This window comes from Amphiprion ocellaris, chromosome 9 (assembly GCF_022539595.1).
Source record: "Amphiprion ocellaris isolate individual 3 ecotype Okinawa chromosome 9, ASM2253959v1, whole genome shotgun sequence".
NCBI lineage: Eukaryota > Metazoa > Chordata > Actinopteri > Pomacentridae > Amphiprion > Amphiprion ocellaris.
Genome location: NC_072774.1, coordinates 20,858,412 through 20,881,609, shown reverse-complemented (window position 1 = coordinate 20,881,609; position 23,198 = coordinate 20,858,412). Strand labels below are relative to the sequence as shown.

General features: G+C 44.0%; 1 protein-coding gene across 2 annotated transcripts in view; it reads right to left on the bottom strand.

The window, feature by feature from the left end:
- Positions 1 to 507: 507 nt before the first annotated feature.
- Positions 508 to 23,198, bottom strand: part of LOC111563389 (forkhead box protein O6-like) — a 29,946-nt gene continuing 7,255 nt past the window's right edge. For both annotated transcript variants that reach the window (XM_023262447.3, XM_055013763.1), the window contains exon 2: positions 508 to 4,611. In XM_023262447.3, coding sequence (XP_023118215.2) covers positions 2,890 to 4,611 — 1,722 coding nt within the window. In that variant the 3' untranslated portion in view covers positions 508 to 2,889. The remainder of the gene's footprint in view (positions 4,612 to 23,198) is intronic.

Genomic DNA, 23,198 nt, shown 5'->3' with positions numbered 1-23,198 from the left:
CACACACACACACATGCACACACACACATGCACACATTCACCCCATCTCTGTTATTCTCTAGCATAAGCAATACTCCCCTACATATGTGACGGTCTGTTGTTTTTTGTTTCTTCTTTTTTTTCTCCGTTTCCTTCTCATACATACATTTATACTCCTTCTGTCTCCCACACAGCAATTGGTCAAACATGACTTCCAACAGGGCTTGTCACCGCTTTGTGGAGTGAGTTATGTATTAAAAATGAAACAAACTACATAATGAAGAAATAAATTAACTAGCAACTTACTCACATTCATCTTGCCAGCTATGTACACAAGCATTTGAGAGCAATAGCATCTGACAAGCGTAAGTAAGCTCAGGAAAATCCACTTCAGACTGTCAATCGTAAGGAAGAGGTCACTTTGTTCTGTTTTTGTAAAAAAAAAAAAAAAAAAAAAAAAAAACACAAAAAAACAAAAATGATTCATCTACTTCCGTGGTCATATTCACAAATGTGACAACCAAGACATTATCTTCTTTTAACTTCATTTATTTAACAGTCACCAGATGATGAGATACATTCTCTTAAAAAAAGAAATAGACAACAAAACTGATATTCTTTTGAGATTTTAAAAACTATTATACAATATTTTTAATATATAGATTTTGTACAAAATAAAAGTCAGTAAAAGGGCAAAAGGAGAGTGATATTTTAAAAAACAGAAAAAAAGAGGAAGGGACAGGAGTTGACTCAAACAACTACCACATTTAAGAGTGACAAAGACCAAGCTCTTTCATAAATAAATATAGGAAAATTAGACATCATATATAGCTCTCTTTCCAATAGCAGGGCATCGCTAAACGTCTGTAGCATAGGTTATAACATAACTGCTTTGTGAGGCCCAGTTGCTTATAAAACTCCCCATTTTTTCCACACGGAGATTAACTAAAACCAGCGCATCTAAAAGCCCTGAAATAAAGGTATTTACCTCGATAATGGGTCTGATAGTCTGTGCCGTGCTGGACCTTTGGCTGCAACAATAACCCCCACCCCACCCTTACCCCCCAGCTTTTCCTTTGTGTGTTGTACTTGATACAGACCAAGTCCAGAGAGTCTCCTTGAAGGAACTAGAGAATAGGTACGTCCTCTTTTTTGTCTCTCAAAGCCAGTGAGAAACAAGCTGCAGACTCCCGCACTCACAAACAACTGATCAGAGAACATGTGGGAGGGGTGTACAGCATTGGAGCTTAGGAAGGTCATACTGCACTACCAACATCGTTTCACCAATGGATTTCATCCTTAAACCATAGCTTTTCAGTGCTGTCCTCATTGGCCTTTAGAAATTCAACAATACAACAACAACTACAAGACAACAGAACAAACACACAAAAAGTGGATGTGGATGGCTGAGGGGCATTACAACCCTGTTTGATGTAGACTCATGCCACTCAGATTGGCTGATTGTTTCTCTCTAAATCTCTCCCTTTGCAACTATTTAAGTATTTGAAGCTCTGGGTATGAGCACTGAAAACACGGGAACAAGGGAATAAAATACAGATAATGGAAATGATTTACAATATGGATACACTATCTGTTTTCAGACACACACATCCAAAGAGCATGGAAACTGAGGCTGATGATTGATCCCACTGCAACAACAGGCTTTTGTTCTATCCTTGTCTCCATCTTTTCCTTTTTTTTACCCTCTTTGAGCAGGCAAGCGGACAGTGACATTGGCCCCTTCTCAGAGTAGCACGGCAGGCAGAATGACTTGGCGTTAATCACCATTTTGTCTCACTTTCTTGGCGCATTAAGTTGGAGAGGCAAGCGGTGGCCCGGACAGCCGGGGTGAGAGATGGGAGGACAACACGTTAGATTCTCAATAATGACACATCGCTGCCGCATCACTTTGGAGATTAAAAGCAAGATGCTGAATTTCAATCAAGCTACATTAATAGCCTGGTGTGAGGAATGGTCACTTTGTCTCCACTGGCAGGCAGAGAGAGCAAGAGAGGGAGCGAAAGAGAGAGCGAAAAAGAGAGAGAGAAGTCCAGGTAATACAAGGTGATATGACATTTTAATTCACCAAATTGCGTGCTAGCCACTAATGATAGAATTCTTTTAATGACACGGTGACAATATTCTCTAACCAATGGCAAAAGGGCATTAACAAAACATTACATCCAAGAGATAACTCAAAGTACCAAGGACTAAATGCGTGAAAGTATAACAGGGTTGCTGTTGTAAGATAATTATCTGGAACTTATGAATATGTAAATATATTGTGTCAAATAAGAAACACTGTATTAATTCAGATTTTTAATTTGGTAAGACTTTGAAGAATAGGTGATGTCTAAGGATCTCTGCTGAATACTGAATTTTAAAAACCAATGATCAATTAGAATTATGGATTTGTTGAACAAAAAATTGTGGAAACAAGAAAAAAAATCAAAATTTATTTCAGTGCCTAAATCTGACATTTTTATCAACAGAGTTTGTGATTTCCTCATTTGCTCCTGTCAAATGCTGCAGCCATCTTATAAAACATGCCAAGCTCTGCCTGAGCTGCTCTGTGAAGGCATTGCACCGCGAGATGTGACCCACTTGCAATAAAGTGCATTCAGAGTTCAGTTCTCATGGTAGATGAGAAGCGATGTTGGGCAAGCACAGTTGAGAGATTGTCATCACAGTATAGATGATATGAGGAAAAACTTATTGTGACATGAACTAGATCTCTCAGGGAGAGGGAGATCAAAAGAAGAGGGGTGACAGAGGAATTGTCAAGACAACAAAGAGACATGGGAGTGTTGGTCCTATAGTCTTTGTGTCAAGTCAGGAATGTCACAGTTGAGCACAGTGCTTCATGGGTAGTGTAGTTCTTTCTGAGGGTAGGATGTGCTGTCCTTGACCTCAGCCAGGCACCCAACTCTGGTTGCTGTGGGCTTGCTGAGGACAAGCCAATCCGCTCATTCCCATCCCCATGCCCATGGTCACACCCATGCCCATTCCCATGCCGATCCCCACCCCCTGGGCTAGGGAGCAGTCAAAGTTGAAGTCCATTTCCTCTCCAGAGTCCATAATGTCATGAAGTAGGATGGACTCCACATCACAGTCCAAGCTACCATGGAACATGTCAATGTCTAGGTCAGCTGGTAGTCTCTCATGAGTGTGAGGTTGGTGATAGCCATGGAAGTTGCTACCACTGCTACCATTGCCCATTCCCTGGCCATGGTGGTATGATCCATTTGTCATGCCTAAGTGTTGTAGATCTGGGTAATGGTTGTGACGTGGGTGTGGAGCGGTGGCAACATGACAGGAGTCTTGTGGCATGCCAAGCATGCCTGCAGGGTTTGGGGGGAGAGTGGTAGAAGCGGGAAGGTGGGCATGTGATGGAGGACTGTACAAATAGGGAGCTTTGTGGTTGTAGGTCTGCAACTGATTGCTGCTGCCACGTGGAGCCAGGGCTGCAGCCCTGGGTGGTGTATGGCTATGGCTCTGGTTGAGGCTGTGACCATTGTGAGCGAGGCTGTGAGGTGAGTTGTGGTTGTGGTTGGTTACATTGCTGTGGTTATGACTAGAAGTATGGCTGTGAGTTCTGTTATGGCTATGAGCTGAGCTGTGACTATGAGATCCATTGTGACTGTGGCCATTGTGGTGCCCAGGGTGGTGGCTGTGATGACTGGATCCTACACCATTAGTAGCTTGGCCCATCATAGAATGGCTTTCCCTTTCCTGTCCTAGTATCATGTCCTTAGAACAGTATTGCTGCCCAGCTGGACCCCCTGTTAGAAGACTCTGCAGAGCATTGGTGCTGGAGTATGCCCGCATGGTTCCAGAGAAACTGGCTGGCTTGTTCTCCTGAATGGTCTGCATGGGTGAATGATGGCGCAGCATCCCAATGCCTGTCGTCCCATAGACGCCTGCACCATAGGAGCTCTGCCCTTTCACTCCAGAGCTGTAGTGATAGACAGGGGTTTGGTGCTTATGTCTGCCAACAGAAGGATGCTGCTGGTGTTGCTGCTGCTGTGGACGATGATGATGGTAACCATCCTCAATCATCTGCTCATCTAGACTGATGGCACCTGTCAGGCTCGCCAGCTGAGGCAGCTGCTCAAGGGGAGGACAGTGATTCCCAGCCCCCATGGATGGAGAGCGGGCACTAGTTGGTGAGGGGTACAGGTGAGGGGAGGTGGAGCAGGACAGACCACCCTCCTCTGGTTCCTCTGGTTCTTCCTCAGCAAGGATGGGTGACAGACGCCCACTCAGGGTGGAGGCTGACGAACTAGCCCTGGAATGGAGGTCTGTCCAAGCATCAAATTCTCCATCTGTTCCAGTTGCACCTCCCACTTGTGGGAGGCCTTTGCGTGGTGGACTGCCATGGTCTGGGGAACTCTGAAGCCCCACCACAGCAGACCCCGCTCCAATCCCAGGACGACCAACCCTCTTGCCTCTAATGCGGCCTTTGCTTTTTAGGTATTTGGTGCTGTTGTCCATGGAGACTGCTCGTCGTCGGGGGGCCTTGCCCATCTTCCCTCCATCAGGGTTCAGCATCCACCACGAACTCTTTCCAGTCCCCTCATTCTGCACCCGGATAAAGCGTGTGTGAAGAGATAAGTTGTGTCGAATAGAGTTCTGCAGAGAAACAAAAGAGATTGATGTGTGAGAGACATCAAATAAAACTATAATACAAGTCACACTTTTTATGGTTTGTATAGAAGCTGCTTCCCTGAAATAAACACTTTAAATGAGTGAAATTTTGGCAAGATTTAGATTTTTTAAAAATTCCATGGGAGAAAAATAATTTTTTTTAACATCAAACGTAAAAAATCAGCAATGAATCAGTCTATACATGCTGAGTCACAGAAAATTGGGCTAAATTATCATGTTGCTTCCATGTCCATTATTAAAAATACAAAACACGCAGAAGTAGATTCTCATTTCCATGTGCAATCAATGTTGACCAAAGTCAGAAAACTGAGAGCCCACTGAAAAGCTCAAACATGCTCAAAGGACAGCTACAGCTGGCACAAAGCAAGACCCTGGCAGCCTGAGCCAACCTGAAACAACCTAAGACTCAGCCTTTATACACTTGCCTTATGTACGTCAATCCTCCCACTTTCATTTCCATCAATCCATCTGTCCTCCTCTACTTCTCCTTTTAGTTGCACTGATGTAAGCCGCTAAGGTTGGGCGTAGTGTATGTTTGAAGTTGGTGCCAGTCTGGCTTAGTGCCAGCCCCGTCTCTTTCACTCTCATAGCTTGAATGGGGGTATGTATCGCAAGATTGAGCCGGGAGCAAGGAAGGCTAATGGATGTATCCCACCCTCTGACATCTACCTTCACTGCATATCTCCTTTCCCCTTGCTTGTTCTGTCTTTATCACGATCCAGCTTTCTGTTTTGTCACTAAGTGCTACATATTTCAAATTGTCTAGATTTTCCTTTTTTTCCTATTTTACACACTTCTTTGAACATAAGTCATTTTCCACTTCTGCTTTCAATCTTCATGCCTTCAATTATACAGTGTGTCACCAATTACTTTCCCATTATCCTCTACACTGGCATGTAGAGTTACTCACTCTGTAATTCACAAGATATTGTTTTTTTTTATCATCATTTACATCTCAAGGGTTGCTGAAATCTGAAGGCTCATGATGTGCAACAGAGTCTGTCAATGCAATTCTGCTCTTTGTTGTGCGTCAGGCATTTTGACGCTCAAGCAGGAAAATATCAAATCAAAAGCACCTCCTGCGGTTTGGAAATATACTGGTACAATAGATTGTTTCAGATTGAAGGGTACTCACACTTCCACCATCTCCATTATGTTGTGGATTATTTGTATTCACACTGAATTGCACGGCAGGGAAACAAATAAATCAAATTGCGGTGGAGAACACATAACTGGGAGGCGAGCAGAATTCAGGTGATCTGTGAATGCCTCCTTGGGTTATCTTGCTGTGACACCTCTGGCATTGGGTAACCATGGCAACGGGGTAAACGTGCAAAGATAGAACTATATCATATTGTGGTGAGAGTCAAGAGAGTCAGAGAGAGAGAAATGGAGGGAGAGTGGGGGATGGGGGAAAAGGATGCAAGAGGAGGCGGCTGTTTGATGCTGCTGCTCCAACACTAAACAGCCTTTCATCTTGGCAGTGCAGGTCCGCAGGGGATGCCCGCTCCCTGCTTCTGACGGCTTCTCTACGTGCCGCGCCAACTCCCTGTCTCACCCTGGCTGGATCATCTACCTATCATACCGCTCCAAATCATCCCCCATCAAGTCCTGTGCATGCCTGAATTAAAACATATGTAAGCTTTCATGCTATTCTGCCACGGCTGGTTGTAAATGGGGCATCTTTCAGAGAGCTGAACCACTTCATGCTGCAACTCTGTGTGACCTGTCTGATTCAAATCTCGATTTATCCCCGTATGAGGGAAGAGCAGCCCCATTGAACTTGGAGGGATTTGTCATCATCCCAAACCCTCTTTATCTGATGAATCCACCTGCTACAGAGATTTGAGAGATTTCAGATGGTGGCCAGCAATGGCATCATCATCATCATCGTCATCATCTCATCGCAGGCTGCTGGTTTCTGACATATAGTTTCTCACCACATGCTTTTCACTGTCATTGTGTGTGTATGGATGTGTGTGCATATGTGTGTATGTGTGTGTGTGTTTTTGTTGTTTTTTAGAATCTAAGAATAGTTCAGGTCGCAGGTGGTTCCACTGTGGGTGTGGGTGTGGTTCTGTTCGCCTCCTGTTCTCTGAGTCAGGGGCAATTTGGCCAGCCTATGGCCCTCACGCCCCCGAAACAGGCAGTCACTGCTAATCCCCCTCCATCCCCGAGTAATCCCAGACAATCCTGGGCTAATCCCAAGTTGATTCAGGGGCACTCCCAGCTGGGTGTCTCACACAGAGCCATGCCAGGTCACCACAGACGCGGCGGGCAGCCTGGAAATGCTATGATCCTATAGTAATACACTGTGAGGGGAGTGTGCAGTATGGGAAATAAGGGCACTATAAAGCCCTTATAGATGTAATGCTAAACTACTCCTTATGTTTTTGTGTGTACTTTAGTAGAGGATTTTTGAGGCAGTGAGCTGATGTTAACTATATTTTTGATGCCTCCATCAAATCAACTACCTTTACCCTGTGCTCTGTCCTTGAGGGGTGGCTTTGGCACATTTTTACCCCTACGGGTTGAATAGAATAAAATTGAAAACTTTATTATGTATTAAATATTCATAAAATGGAAATTTTCTTTCAGCCCGCTGGGTTGCTGAGGCAGACAGATGAAGCCCACAGAAACATACAATGACAGAGGAACACACACATCACACGCCTAGGTCCAGGAAACTACTTCCTATTCAAATCATACCCCTTTAATACAATGGGTCTAGTGGAGGGGGTTCTAAATAATGAATGAACTAGTGGCTGAGCTTATGCAGAAAGATCCACTGCCTGGTCCCATAATAGTGGAAAGAACAGATGGTGTCATAAGTAGTAGTGTGACTTCTTTGTTTTGTTATCAGGGACATCCACCCTCATCCATCTAAAATGCAACTAAATCAGACTGTAAGGAGTTAATTTACCCATAAAGTAAAACAGGTTAAGGAAAGCAGTTTATGGACCAGTCAAAGCCAATTAAGATGAACGCTCTTTGTTGCAAGTGAATAATCAGCCTGGGTTCAACTCTCATTAAGGCCTAAAAATCCTGATAGCTGATTTAGATATTTAGACAATAGATAGAAAGCCACAGGATAGGACTCTTTGTCCACAGATTAAAAGCTTAGGCTCTTCACAAACAAATCTGACATGTTGACTCTTTCTCCACGAAACAGGTGGAATAAGCATTAGGAGGAATTTTCATTTACTAAAATAAAGAATTGTGTTCAAACAAAAGAGACACAGAAATCCATGCATCTAGTGTATCAGATTACTGTTCAATGTTTGTTGAGCAGCAGAAACAGGTTTCTTATATCCATCCATAATAGCCTCTTTAAGAACCATTCATTTGGCTCTTGGAAATCTTATAATACCAATCAATTGCTCTACTGTTCTCCCTCCCTTCTTCCCCATGCAAACTCAGTTTGATTCAGGAGCATGAGGCCTATTTAGTGCTGAGAATCAATGAAGTTTAATGGCTATCAGTGCAGAGGCTTACTAAACATCAAGAATTGAGTAACTACACAATCCACCTGCATTATGAGGCCAATATGGGTGCTCAATATACTATGTCCTCACTGTTCACACCACAATGTCTAACTGCCACAGGCTTGTGAGTTAAGTGACTGCCCACTTGCCCAGACTGGCTTAATGCCCAACACACCACTCTGTTGTCACTCCCAAGATGTCAATCAATGGGTAATACTGGGAATAGGTGAATTATGGGGGCAGGGACTGGATAACCTGATTGACTGGCATGGGTTCAGCTGTGCTGGGGGTACAGCAGGAAGGTGGAGGGTCCTGGTCGTAAGGGGTGGGAATACAGAAGTACCACAAGGGGCTCCTCCAACCCACACAAAGGGGTGCCCTAAAAATGCCCCCCACTTTCCCCATCCCCCTCCAATAGGCCCCCATCAGAATCCACTCAGGGTTTTTCCCGCTCACACACAGAGGAGCAAGGAAACAGGTCAAACGGTTTATAGGACCCATCTTGTGGCGAATGTGCACTCATTCAAACAGAACTTAGTGAGAAACTAAGGACTGTGAATGGGGTCTGGGAACCGGCAAAAAGAAACCACTCACCCGATTCAAACAACCTCAAGGGTGAAGCAGTGTGGTGCGCTTGCCCAGCTAAGAACACAGCAGCTGTTCTTGTAGTGGCACCGGGTAAAGCCGTTTGCCACACTCGACTGGTATTACCAAACCATTTCATGCAGAATGGAGCCATTATGTATTGTCAAAGGGTATCCCTCTATGGTGCACATTCATTTGATAAGCCTAAATCAAGGGGGAGTAACAGAAGCGCTAACTGTGTTTATTGTGATGCTGTTTTTGCCTGAGCAGAAGGCAGGAGGGATCAGGGGGAGGGGAGGTTTCAACACAAGCAGTTTTGTTCAGTGCAGGAATGAGTTTTGTCAGCTAAGCCTGTCTCCAGGCTATTGGTGGAAATTAGCGCCAGCTAAATATTCGCTTTCTGTGATTGATGTCACGGCTCGCGTTGTCCCTTTGAAGGGAAATAAAGAATTTAGAGCCATGTGGATTAATAGGGACAGGGTTGGGGGAATTTTATGTGTCTGAGGGGGACTTGAAGAGCGACTGAAGGGCCTAATGGCTGCACAGATATGCCACAATGAAGCTGTGACGATATGGTGTATCAGAGAGAGAGAAGAGGCAAGTGAGACTATGACAGTGAGTACAGGAAAGAAATTTGGAAATTGTTTATGTGTTTGTGTGTGTGTAAGGGTGAGTGTGTGCGAGAGAGAGAGAGAGAGAGAGAGAGATGTAGCTATTTGCTTGAGAGGCCCAGAGTCAGATGATTAAAATCCCTTTAGGAGGCTTCTTTAAGAGAGACAGATGGGCAGACAGGCCTGTTTTGGAATGCAATCAAATTGAAAAGATTAAAAAGGAGTCTCTTTTATTAGGAGGTGAGAAACAGTTACTTCTCTGCCACATGCCATCATCGCCTCCACAACAGTGGTCACGACTGCATTGGCATGCAAGCCTCATTGCAGCCCTTGTTGAAGAAGAATAAACCTGGGATTAAGAATTGCATTTATCTCAGTGTATCACTGTGGGGTCTCTGAGGATTGGCAACAATTGTAATTTCTTGTTAAACAAATGTGAGCAACAGAAAAAAGTCAAAATTTCAAGCTGTCATTTGTTATAGGATCATTACAGAAAAGGCTAAAGGCTAACTCAAGGACTCGCCAATAGCCACGTTTTTACAGACAAAACTTTCCCTTAATCTCAACACCAAATCTGAACAGGTACAATTCAAATGTGCATTCCCCTGCCATTGTACTTGAATAGACTGAGTTTGCACAGTAGAGTGATTCAAGCACCATGAAAGGTGCTCTGTATCCGACCCCATTATTCCACAACACTGCAGGAGTGCCATTTATAAAAAGGCTTAAAATGGAAAGCAAGTGTGTGGTAGTGTGTCTGGTAGCCTCAGATCAGGAAGTGGCTGTGGAGAGGGGTGCAATGGAGTTGGTAGGGGATTCCTGCCTGACTGTGCACTAATTGCAGCCAATGGCTGGCGACTCATCAGCTGTGCCCACCCCGGTGCCAAGGAAAGGGTTGGCATCGGGGTGGCAGGGTGTGGGATAAAGAAGGGCTGCCGCAGCTTTGGTGGGTAAAAATAGATGCTGACAGATTAGTAGAGCATCTGAGACCCGGATAGGGGATCGGAAAATCCGCTCGCCTGTTGCCAGGGACAGCTGAGTGTTTCCGGTGGGCACAAAGGGGACACAATCTGGGCATCATGTCTGATGCCCACGCAAAACTGGGGAGCCTCAGAGTGGGTGTGGGCACATGAATGACCACGTGCCATGGTATAATATGGGTGTGGTTTTTCCACTGGGACCTGCAAGGTAGGCAGAGCTCACACCCACCCACAGAGGATTCACACAACAGGTGTTTGGGCTGGGCCACCTGTGGGGCCGGCCGCCTGCTCGCACTTCACACCTCGTCTAGGGAGCAAACTAACATTTTCCACTGGGCTTGCCATCCTTTTGTTAAAGACCAACACGTTTCTGGAGAGGCTTTTACAGCTCTTTTTACAAGATCTGCAAGATATGCGTGCGTGCAAGTGTGCGCAAGTCAATCTGCATTTATTTGAGTGCCTGTGTGTCTATATTTGTGTATCAGTCCATTTAATAGCCAACAGGCACAGTGTGGATTTGATTATATTGAAACCTCCCTCTGCTATATACAAAGAAACTGTCAGCCAACAATGGAATCAATGCAGACCCAGGCTTTTTCACACTCAGCCTCCACATAATCTCATTCATAACAATGAGAATCTCATTTCCTACATTCTAAAGGTCAGTGCACACCTCTGATCACACTTTAATAAAAATCATTCTCAGCGTTTAATTTAATTTCAGTAGAGCAGGAAACTCATAGGCAGCCATGCACATGGCATGCAAAATTCATCAGATCGTCCCTTTAATTGCTTCAATTTCACAGCATAGAGAAGAATGACCGCAATCACAGAGAAGAAGAAAAAAACAAAAAATGCACAAATACAGACTACAGGCACACATCTGCAGAAGGACCAAAGGCACACACCAAGACAGTGAACAGACAAGTAGAGTCATGTCAAGTTAGGTGCCAGGTTTGGTCACATTTTCATAAAATAGGACTCACAATTTTATTGGACCAACACCAAGAACTGCCTCCATATCTTTTTGTCATCACACATTTTAACTCTCACCTAAATTGGCAAACTGTACCCAGCAGCCACACACTGATGCTCAAACACACACATACACACAGGCACGCACGCACACACACACGCACACACACCCGTGAGCAGATTCACTCACTCTCTCACACACGTACATTGCACACACATGGCAACATGACACAAAGCCTGGCACACCGGGCACACTCATTACCGCAATGCCAAGCTACCAGTTGCTAAGGAGACCTGTGGGAGGGGGAGGGTTCCTTGTTGTTGCCATAGCAGCCGGCTCAGTCCCTGCCAACTCTCTCCCTCAGGGAGAAACAAGGCAAGAGGTGGGGGGTGAAGTGGGTAGAGGTAGGGGGCAGCGGTTTAATAGGGCTATGAGGTGCAGAGGAACTTCATTAGCCATCAGTGCGCAGCACACCAACCACTGCTCCCCATGAATGCCTACTCACATGCTACACTTAGGCCTGCACATTTCTATTCACGCACACCCCATACAACCCCACTTATTCGTATACCTCTACGGAGAAGAAGATGGAGAATGGCATGCTTAGAATGAAAAGTGGACTTTATCTGTATGGGGGATGGGTGGAAGGGGCAGAGGTGATCGAGGCACAAAAGACGGGTCTTGAATATGGGGCTTTGCTTGGAGAAGATGAGTGGTAGGGATCTAAATCACAGAAGCTCGGGTAGTTAAAGGCTTTGTGGATACAATTCTCTGTGTAAGTGTGTCTCCTCTGAACCAACCTTGACCTTCACAGACCGCCTTTATCATTCATACAGTATAATAGCACTGCACAGTCAAACATATAGTATGTCTGTATGAATTAGACAATATAAAATACATTCAATTCACATACTTTGTCTGCACACAATGCAACTGGGCAATTGTACTACGATTCCTCTGTATAGCCTGCAAGATTATTCTACAATATATTACAATTTGTTTATCATTTCATCACTTGTGTACATTTTTTTACATTATGCCATGTCCATGGTTATTCATACAAATTTAAACATGCTGTAGTTTTCACCAATTCGTATTTTCAGATTCTTCCCTAGTTTGCCATGCACATTAAAATGCCAACCAGAAAGAGCTACTGAACACTCTGTTCAGCCACATCTGACTGTGATACCTTATTTTGTGTCCTGTATGCTATAAGAAAGTGATTTGATCATGAATGATGGCTGTAAATACTACCTGCAAACTAAACTGTCAAAAACGTCATGCATGAATGGCAATGATTGACAAAACATTTTCAACTTGTCCAAAGCACCCTCTCTTACCCAACAAATGTCTTTATGAAGGCATTCATTCTGTAAGTTTTATATAATGAATATATGTGACATTTAATTGTTCAAGCATGACAGTTTTGAGATATATTTACTTAATGGAAAAGCGTCATTTCCAGGTGATGAGAATCTCACTTCGATATGGATGGAAGGAACAAACACAGAAAACGGACTTTTAAATTGATTCATATTAGCAAACATGGGCTTGGATATGAAGGTAAAATCAAGAAAAGAAGCGTTTTCAATTGGCACCAAAACCCCATGAATGTCTTCAAAACTTGTGCCACAAGTTTTAATTCTCAGTGGAATTTGGAAACTATTCATACAGGTCTGCAGGCTAAATCGACCTACTATAAAGTTATAAAAATGCATAAATATGTATTTTTTGACATGCATAGTACGTTTTTTCAACAACTGCCAAGTGTTTGCTGTTTAGGAGCTGAAGTGAAGAACAGAGTACCGCTGTGTGTGCGGGGTGTGTGTGTGTGTGTGTGTGTGTGTGTGTGTGTGTGTGTATGTGTGTGTGTATGTGGGGGGGGGGAATCCCCACCCTACCCATCTCTCTGTTTCCTGAAACAAAAAGAGCCCAATTAAGTCAGTTTGAGTTAGGGCCTTATGTGCCTATGTGTATGTGTGTGGGAAAAAATGTGTATCCAAATCATGAGTGTGTATGCAATAAAGGGAAATAGGGGGGCAACGTACTGTAAGTTGCGGAGACTGTCTGAGAGGAGGAGGAAAGAGGAAGGAGGAGGGTTTGTTGGGCTTTGGGGGAGGGGGCTCTCTCTCTCTCTCTCTCTCTCTCTCGTTCTAGCCTAAGAGGGCCAAACTTGCTCTCAGCTCCTCGACGGGAGACGCTGAAATATTAATCGCCACGCTCCAGCCGCAGACTAGTGAACACAATCGCTTCAAACTCCCACCCTAATGAGTGTGTTCATGAATGGCTAATGTGCACAGATGGGGGGCTGATGACTGGATAGATCGCAACAGGGAGGTGAGGGAGGGAGATGGGGGGGAGTAAAGTGAAATTTCGGCGGGGCGTGGTGGTGATGGTGGTGGTGAGGGGGTGCAGAGGCATGCCATGACCTTTTAAGAGCCTCCTGAAAACTTAATTAAGACTAGCCCCGCACAACTCCTTCTTTTCTTTTACTCCCTCTCCCACACACATACTCTTGCTCATGCTCACATGCCTGCACACACACACACACACACACACACACACACACACACACACAATTTTCTCAGATCACATATTCTTATTCTCTCTCCTCCAAGTACATACTGATTGTTTACCCCTTTGCTCCTTGCACATACATCTCTTTTAGCTGATGCGCAAAAGATGTCAAGGGGTAAAATCTCCAAATGATTCACACATTTTCACACACAAACCTCAGTTTCTTGATCACGTTAACACACATACATATCCGGAAATAAACAAAAACACAAGTCGACATCAATACTGCAGAAGCAGGCATGTTCTTCCTCACCCCCTACATGGATACATCTCAGAAAGAGGACGGAACAAATCCACAGGGCTTGGAGGAGCAAGGTGAAGAGCTCCTTCACCTTAAATACCATTCACTTCAAAAGAAAATTTACATCTCACTGATGGGTTGAATCCTAACCGAATCTTAACCTGCTTGCAACATGCAGCGCATTGCCAAAGTGCCATCTCAATTGGAGCTTGTTGCATGTTGAAAGCTAATGCTTGACATGCAACTTTTATGGCTGAATTTGGCCTTTTCCTTCTCCCTAGGGAGAATTTCTACCTCGGTATCCCTCCATCTTCATCACTGACTACTCTCCTTACCATCATTTCAAGTAATGACGTCAGAAACATCTTGATAACATGTGGAAAAATAACAGAAATGTGGGTTAGCGCGTCTTCCCAGGACTCTCAATTACCACAGGGGGCACATAGGGATTAAGAGCACACAGCGTGTGGACGCATATACAGATACACATCCATGCATTAACATGCATACACTAACAGCATCTAATTAGAGGAGTAAGATGCTGTGACCTAATTCCAAACCTCTCCATGGCAGTCAGGATTGGATTAGGGCGGGAAAATGTAAGGTGCCTCCAACAAAGAAGTATGGGAATGGAAAGGAACTCAACCGGGTGTATAGACAGGGATGGGATTTGTATGAAAACTTATGAATCTACATATTGACAACATACCGAAATCTCACAAATGCTGCCTCAGGATGGGCTGATGTAGCAGACGTTACATATTACATGATGGTCAACTACCATCATGTAACTGCCGTGTCATGTAATAAATTCCATACCATAAGTGTAAATTTAATGTATGATTTTAATCCAAAATAAAGCGAACATTGTGAAACTATGCAGCCAAAATTTGTTCGTTTGTGAAAAAGATGTCATGTCAGTTTTACAGTTCCATTAGAAAATTGTACCTCAGTAGAATGCCCCCATGCATTTGGGTGACACATAGAGATTCTAACTTTAAAACTAGCAGCACCACAACCACTTCATGCTTCCTGTATTTTAAGGGGTTGAGTTCAAGTGAGATCCACAATTTCACTTTGCTGTCAACAGAATACTTCAATGCAGTTATCACTATTTATCTAATTTTGTCATCTAAATTTGCAAGATAAAGTGGATTGCACATACAGTCTAGCAACTATTCTGTAACTCTGAAGCAGTACCTCAGAAACAAGCTGAACAGCCTAAGCAGTCTCATCTAGCATTTCTGGGCACATGCTTCTATATCTATGGTGAGCAATTCTTCATTTCAAACTCTGTTAGCAATTATGCCTTCACAGTGTATCGTCATTTTTACTATGTTTGCTTTTACAAATGCATTTGCCATCGAGCTCACAGGCCCAAAGAAATGCCGGTAGCGTCATTAACCAGCTAGCTGTACCCTGTGATTACCTTGACATCTCATGTCTATCCATCACATAAAAATTCCTGAACACAGATGCATCTGGAGGGAGGCATATTCATGATAAGTGCATGACTGTGAGCACCATTGGGGGGGGTTCTGCTTCTGTGCAGAGACAGCGATGGTCACACATTCACACACATACACACAAATACACATCTGTCAGCAGTTTTGCATGAGCCGACACATGCATGTGAGAAAGTGCTACACCTCTATATGTTCGCTGTGTGTATATGTCACAGCACTCCTGGAACGGGGCTGGAGAGTTTCCGCCTGAGCGCGACTGTCAGTGGGCATCACTCAGCCCTGCAGTGTGGCAGGACGCGTGGATCATTAGTGGAGACGGAGGGAGCGAGAGAGGGAGCAGAGTAAAGGGGAAAAGGGGAGAGAGGGGCAGTGACTGTGTGAGTCGGGCAGTGTGTCTTAATATCCGTCTTGAGAGCATTACGCACACGGCAGTGCACTTTCCTCTCAGTCACGCAATCACCCCACCGCAAAGACCCCAGCCCCCTCCTGTCATTTTCTCCCCTCTGTCACTCTACTTCCCCTCCACCCATCTTACCCCCCTTTTCACCCTGCGTTTCTGATTGACCCTCTCTGTCCCTCCCCATATCTCTCAAGCCATGCTCTCACTTAAGCATGGTGTGTTGCAGCTTTTCATTTCCCCAGCTCCAGATTTATCCATCCTACTTCCCTTCTTCGCTTACATCTTTCCATTTCAGCCCATTGCTCCCATTTTCACCCACTCTGCATCACACGGCTGATCTCCTTGCACTAACCATCATTGCTACTTGACCTACTCTTAACTGCAGCAAGGTGAAACAACTGTTCTACACATGTAAAACATAAGCTCTTTTCACTTCTTTTCTATAGTCCCTCGCTGCATCCATCCTTTCACTCCTTCAGCTACCTCTTTTTCACTTTTATATTTAACCATCAGTCCATCTATTCATCTGACACTTTGTGTCAGTTTGTGTCATGTCCACATGTACCACTTCACCATCAGCCTCTTCCTTTATCATTTCCTTTGTGCACTCTCTTTGGTTAGAACGATCCCTCTGATCTCCTTCGATCCCTCCAGGCCTGTGACCTGTGCTACAGTGCCCTATGCTGAGTACTAGAATCAACATGCCTGACATTTAAACAAACAGAACAGCTTCTACAAAGCTAGCTGTGTTAGCACAAATGCTAAGTCTCCCCATAGTTTGCTTACACAGTAGGTTTCCAGGTTGAGGGATCCATCTGTTTGCTTCAGTGTTGTAGCATTTATCACACACAGATTAGGCCTAGTCTGCAGTACATTTGTAACAGTGAAACATTAGTGAGCTTGGTGTTGACATTGGCTGCAAATGCGTTTTAGCACTGCAGCCCTGCCGATGACAACAGTGCAACAGTATCATGAGGTTAACCAAAGCAATCTGGCCAGATTCCAACTCAACCGAAAGATTGAAGGGTTCCTGGTAGCATGGCATCAGATAGGAAATTGGCATTTGAAACTGGCAGTGAGCATTTACACAACAAACATGTGACTAACCAGGTGCAACAGAGCACAGTGTGACAGCCTGGCAAACAAGGCCACTGAAGGCCCCAATTTGTTGGCATAACAAGTTGTTTTTTTCTAAATGGCACAAGGGTCTAATTGGACCATAAAATAAACCAAAAATAAATAAGATGGCATTCTTGAACTCTTTGCAGTAGATGATGTTGCACTCTTATGATGGATAACTACTGTGAGAAATTGACAATCAACATATCAGAATTAGTCTGAGAAAATATAGCTTTTTTGCCTCACTTATAAAAGAAAACAATATACAAATCATCCCTTCTCATCTTCCTCAGTTAAATATAACCTACATCTCTTTGAGTTTTAAATCAGAAAAGAAAAAAACAGACAAAATAAAAAATTTAAAAATGATCAAGCAATAATTAAAATTGAATTAAAACGTAACTGCTTATCTTCATGGAAAAACAAGATAAAAAGCCTTCCACGATCTCCATTCCTAAATGTCCATCTATCTCACAGGATCAACTGCCTTATCATAGCCAACTACCATCTAAACTTTTGCCCTTTACCATATACCCTCTATTACTCACCTGATGCTCCCACACACAAAGACACACACACACACACACATCATTTGCATGAATTACAACCTTTTTTCTAATCACCATTCCAGACACTCAAAGCCTTGGAGATCCACAAAGAGCGCTCCACATTTACACACACAGCGCTTTGACCTCACACTTTCCCCTCAGCTGCCCCTCTTGCACCTCCTTGCCACTTATCCAGAACTCTCCCCAGCCGGTCTTTGGACATGGATCACTTGTAAGGATTTGAGAAAAGACTTCACTAAGCTGATTGCTGAAGGGAAGGGGGCAAATTACCGTTGCACAACTGCGTAAAAACCTTCTTGGGTCATGATTTGTCTTATGTAATAGCTTGTGCATACGTGCGTACGTGTGTGTGTGTGTGTGTGTGTGTGTGTGTGTGTGTGTGTGTGTGTGTGTGCGCGTTCCCGCAATGCCACCGCTCCCCACCCTCTTCGCCCCTACCCCACGCCATTTACCCATTTTGCACTAATTGAGGGATCTTTTTTCGGAAGCTGTTATTGCATGCATTTAATTATTTATTTTGACGGGAAGCAATCTGGTGGCTAGTGAAGAGATCGTGAATGCGTGTGTGTGTGTGTGTGTGTGTGTGTGTGTGTTTGCGCACGTGTGAATAAGAAGGCAGCAGGACGGGGAGTCGGAGCAAGACTAGGTCAGTGTAGCCATTTGGGGAAATGTGTGTGTGAGGCCAGAGCCACTGTAACTTAACTGTACTATATGTCTGTGTCTGTGGGGCTTTGCATGTATGAACAGCACATAAGACATTTACTCTGTGTCTGTGTGTGCATGCATGTGTGTTGCATCTCAGAGTGCACGGCTTTCTGAGTGCAATGGGACTGCACTAATGGACGCACACTTGAGCTGAAGTGTGCAGAGTGTAGCTGAAGTGCAGCCAAGTCTAGCTTCCAGTCCTGCTTGGAAGCCCTATAATCTACTCTCTACTGCTCTCTTTTCTCTCCCTCTCCATTTTCCTCACTTCTCTTCTCCTTTCTATCTAACCGTCTCTCTATCAATTTAATATTTTCATCCCTTCTTCATTGACTGAGCCAGCTTCCCTCGTCTCTGTCTCCCCATTAAATCTCTTTATCCTGGTTCTAAAAATGAAGAGACACAGATCAGCATCATCACCGGCTGACTGTGGACTTTCCTTTTTCTTCTTCATTCCCCCCTCCCCACTGTGAAGACAATGAAATAAGGGAAGACGACACGTAGCCACCAGTAGTCTTGACCTTTATCAAGCTCCAGCGCCTAAGGCAGGGTGAATGAGACATTAAGAAAATGACTGAGCATTATTAACCCCTACTTACTAACACACACACACACACGCACACACACACACACATGCACACACACACACACACGCACACACACACACACTGTGGTCTAAAAATCTTTCCGATGCCATTTTCCTCGGCTGACACGATTCTGATAGTTATGGATGAGCTAAAGCCAATTGATCAAACAGTGAATATCACTTACATATTATGTATCACATCACATCAGTAAGAAAAGAATGGCAAGACCAGACTGGTCTGCCAGCTCAGATTGTTTAACTGTGATTGATCCCAGCACTTCTGTGAATGCCAAGTCCTGTTGAGAATTGATGTTGCATTATAAACCAACTGCACAAGTTCTTCAAATGATGCATCAGCCTTCGAGATAAAGCTGGACCTGTGAGGGCCAGATGCTAACCCTGACACTCGCAGTCTCAGCTAATCTGTATTTCTAATGAGAGATCATTTGCCTCCATCTCTTCTTCTTCTCTCGCTTTTTAGCCAGTGTGCACGTGCACGCAACTGGCACATGTGCATGTGTGGCCATCCTTCTACTCCAGTCAATCAATGAGCAGAGACAATTCCCCGAGTGACATTTACGGAGAAGAAAGGGAGCCATTTATCACTTTAGTTTTGGGATAATAAAAGAATGACTGAATGAGCCAGTGTGTGTGTGTGTGTGTGTGTGTGTGTGTGTGTGTGTGTGTGTGTGTGTGTGTGAGGGAGAGAACAGACGCTAGAGAGAGAGAGAGAGAGAGCGCTAAAGATGAAAAGGGGATTTCAAAAGCACATGAAAGGAGCAGGAGAAATGAGCGAGGGAAGAGGGAAATGAGTGATAAAAAGGCTACTTTGTGGGGAGGACTGAGAGTGTGAAATAGAACAAGGGAGAAGAGAAGAGAAGGCCGTGAGTGACTGACAGTGAAAAAGAGAGCACGAAAAAGAAGGGTAGGGGGGAAAAAAGCCTGGAGTACAGAAAGAAAAAAGGCAGACAGACATAGGAGAGGGGATAGAAAAAGGCTCTTGGTGCAGAGAGAAAACGGAGGAGAAAGAGGGGGAAGAGACAGAAACGAGAAAAAAAAGGTCCAAGGGAAAGACAGAAACATAGAGGAGACAGTCTAGAGACAGAGGGAGGCAGACGTGGTGGGTTCATTCAGGGCTTTGAGCAGACTCTGAGTTCAGACCTCACACGGTCAGCATACTAAACACCGGGCCCAGTGTCCTGACCCAGATTCATGCCACTGACATACAAATCCAAATGGGGAGGGAAGAATTTCACCCCCGTCTGCCCATACCTTCCCTTGAAACGCAGAAAAACACACTCATGCCTCTCCCCCTCAATCCCAGCTGGTCTCTCAGTCACCTCATAACCCAACAACCTAACCCCCAATCCTGTAACCTCCCCACACATATGTTGGCTCCCACACAAATTTGCTCACACATGAGTTGTTTTACACATACAAATGTACAGGCCCACACTTCCACACATGTCAACTGGTTTCTTTTCAAGGTTAGTTTCTGCTATTCAGCTCAGGTGAGCCGACGTTACAGCTCAGCGGGGTGCTGACCAGCAGCTACCCGAGGTGACCTCCACAGCTCCATCCATCAGCCGCAGGGCAAGGGGTTCATCCGCAGCATATCCACCAACCATTAGCATAACAAGCATCTTTCCTGAGCATAACTCTTGCTACTCCTCCTCCTCGCTGCCCTTCTTTTTTGTTTTTCTATCCACCTGCTCCGATCAGTCAGCGTTAACTACATTTCCCTTTCTGAGGCGGCTCCCTCCATCACTCGTCAGGACCGCCAAGCTCAGGTAAACTGATCGACGGCCCTTGCACGCTCCACTTTCCCCTCCCACAATCCTTTGGCTCATGACAGGGGCTTGATGGACAGGCACCGAGAAGCGAGAGACCCGGCACATGGCTGCCAGGAAGGGTCCGGAGATGAAGCGCTGTGAAATACACCGTTTACCTCGGCGTACATCATCTGCTTCTCAGGGACAGACATGGCAATATGCGTGCACGTAACCACACACATTTACACACATGCACATACGCATGGCCATCAATCCCTTGCATACAGGAAGAGATATCACACGAAGAGAAAAATTGAATTAGGAAATATGGGCCCTGTGATTTGTGGGAAGCCAGTTTTAAGGCTGGAAGAGAAATACAGCTCGGAGCACACTTCATCTTATAGCGCAAGCAAAGAGAAAGAAGCATCTGTGTTGTTTATCTAAGGCCCCCATCTAGTTACAATGGCTTGATTTGAAATATTCATATACATGTATGACAAGATCAGGCCCATTATGGTGCTCTCTCTGCGGGGCTTCACTGAATGGACTGAATGGAAACCCATCAGTCAGTCTAAATTATGAAGACAAGATACATTACATAAGCCTATAGATGGGCATGAAGAGGAGTATTATTGTAGTGCGATATCAATCATGGCAACACGCGTTCTACAGTGTCATCAGTATGATAATACACTATAGGCTATTTCAAGGATAAACCCACCATTATAATATTTCACAAAGCCTATAACGAAAGGAAAACATATTAGGCTTTGTGTAATGTGCATCATAAGACATTATATCGCTCATGTTTTAGATGGATCTGTAAGTACACACATGGTACTTCAATCATAATGAAACATAAATCATATAACCTGCAAGGGCTGCAACTAAAGATTATTTTTGCTTGACCTCGATTAAGGTTATTTTTGTGGTAAATCAATTAAATGTTTAGTCTATAAAATCTCAGAAAACTACGTCTCAAGAAGACATCTTTAAAAAAAAAAAGCTGTTTTTTGTCCAACCAAGAATCTCGGTTTTATTTAATGTATAATGACATAATTCCAACAGAGCATCTAAACTTCACATTTGAGAAGGAGGAAACAACAAAATGAAATCAATTTTTTTCTCATAAATAAATCTTATTCTGTTGATGAATTCATTGATTATTTGACTTATTGTTTCAACTCTACAACCACATCATCGTTGCTGTGCATCTGATCAGAAATAGGCGATATGAGTCACGTCTTTAAGCACAAATAAAAATAGCGTGTCCGTAGTATGCTATGCTATTAAAGTGTACGCGAATATGGAGCAGGCTAGCCAAGGGCCATCTTGCTGTGATAGGGGTGAGTACTGGAGACGGAGCAGAACAGAGTGGAGCAGAGCAGGCCCTGTAGTGGTAGAGAAAAAGACAGAGAGTCAACCCAGCGTGACTACCGCCTGCCTGAGTGGAGCAGCCTGCCTGCAATTAAGGTGGAATCAGGGAGAAATCTGCGCTGCCTTGATAATGAGCCTCGTCTGAATTATTAACGAGAGCTGTTCCCCCGGGACCCGGGCTCCCACTGAGCCCATCAACCCCCCCCAAACACACCCACATGCACACACAGACACACAAATGTACACTCATACTGGGTTGAGGAGAGAGAAATACACTCGGAAACATTCACACAACAATCGCACATTATGCACATCGACACAAACGAGCAACAAGCATGCCGCTACACACAGAGACTGAAATTTCTAGCACCACGAGGTCTACCACATTTTATTCACATGCTGAAATGAATATCCAAAGCCATCTAAAACATTTGTGATGCAAACACTTCTCTTGAACAAAATAACTTCATCTACCAGAGTTTTTTTATTGCTGTAGTAAAAAAGCTACTTCGACATAGTGATTCAATAAATGTAAAAAAAAAGAAGAAAAAAAGGAAACTATCTCGTCTTTTAGAAATAACCTTCTAGCATGAAAATCCTGTCCATTCAGTTGTACTATTGAATCGAGTAAATGCAACAACAATGAGTATTTTATTAACCACAGTACATGGAAAAAAGCCCACTAAGGTATTTCATTTTGAGACCAGTTGCTATATGATGACTCATTTATTGTGTATTAGTCATTTTGGAAAGTATTTATGGTCCTGAATGAAAAATGCTTTATTCTAAGAAGTGTATTCTGGGAGTAATATTGTTATTAAGTCCATTGACAATGATATGTGAGTCCTCTCTTTATTCTTGTTCAGCAAACCAACTAGCAGACAGCGAGCAGTGAGCACATGGAGTTTTTATTAATAGGGCTACAAGTCACAGGGATGCTGGTATCAATAGAATATGGCTGGAGGGTAACTGAGCAGGAACACAGTGACTTTTACTCACATTTTATTGAAATATATTGCGAGTGTATATGCCTAGAACTCACTGAGTGTCCAGCAGCAAAACCATGACATAGCCTCTCTCTGTGTTCCCTTTCCTCCTCTGCAGT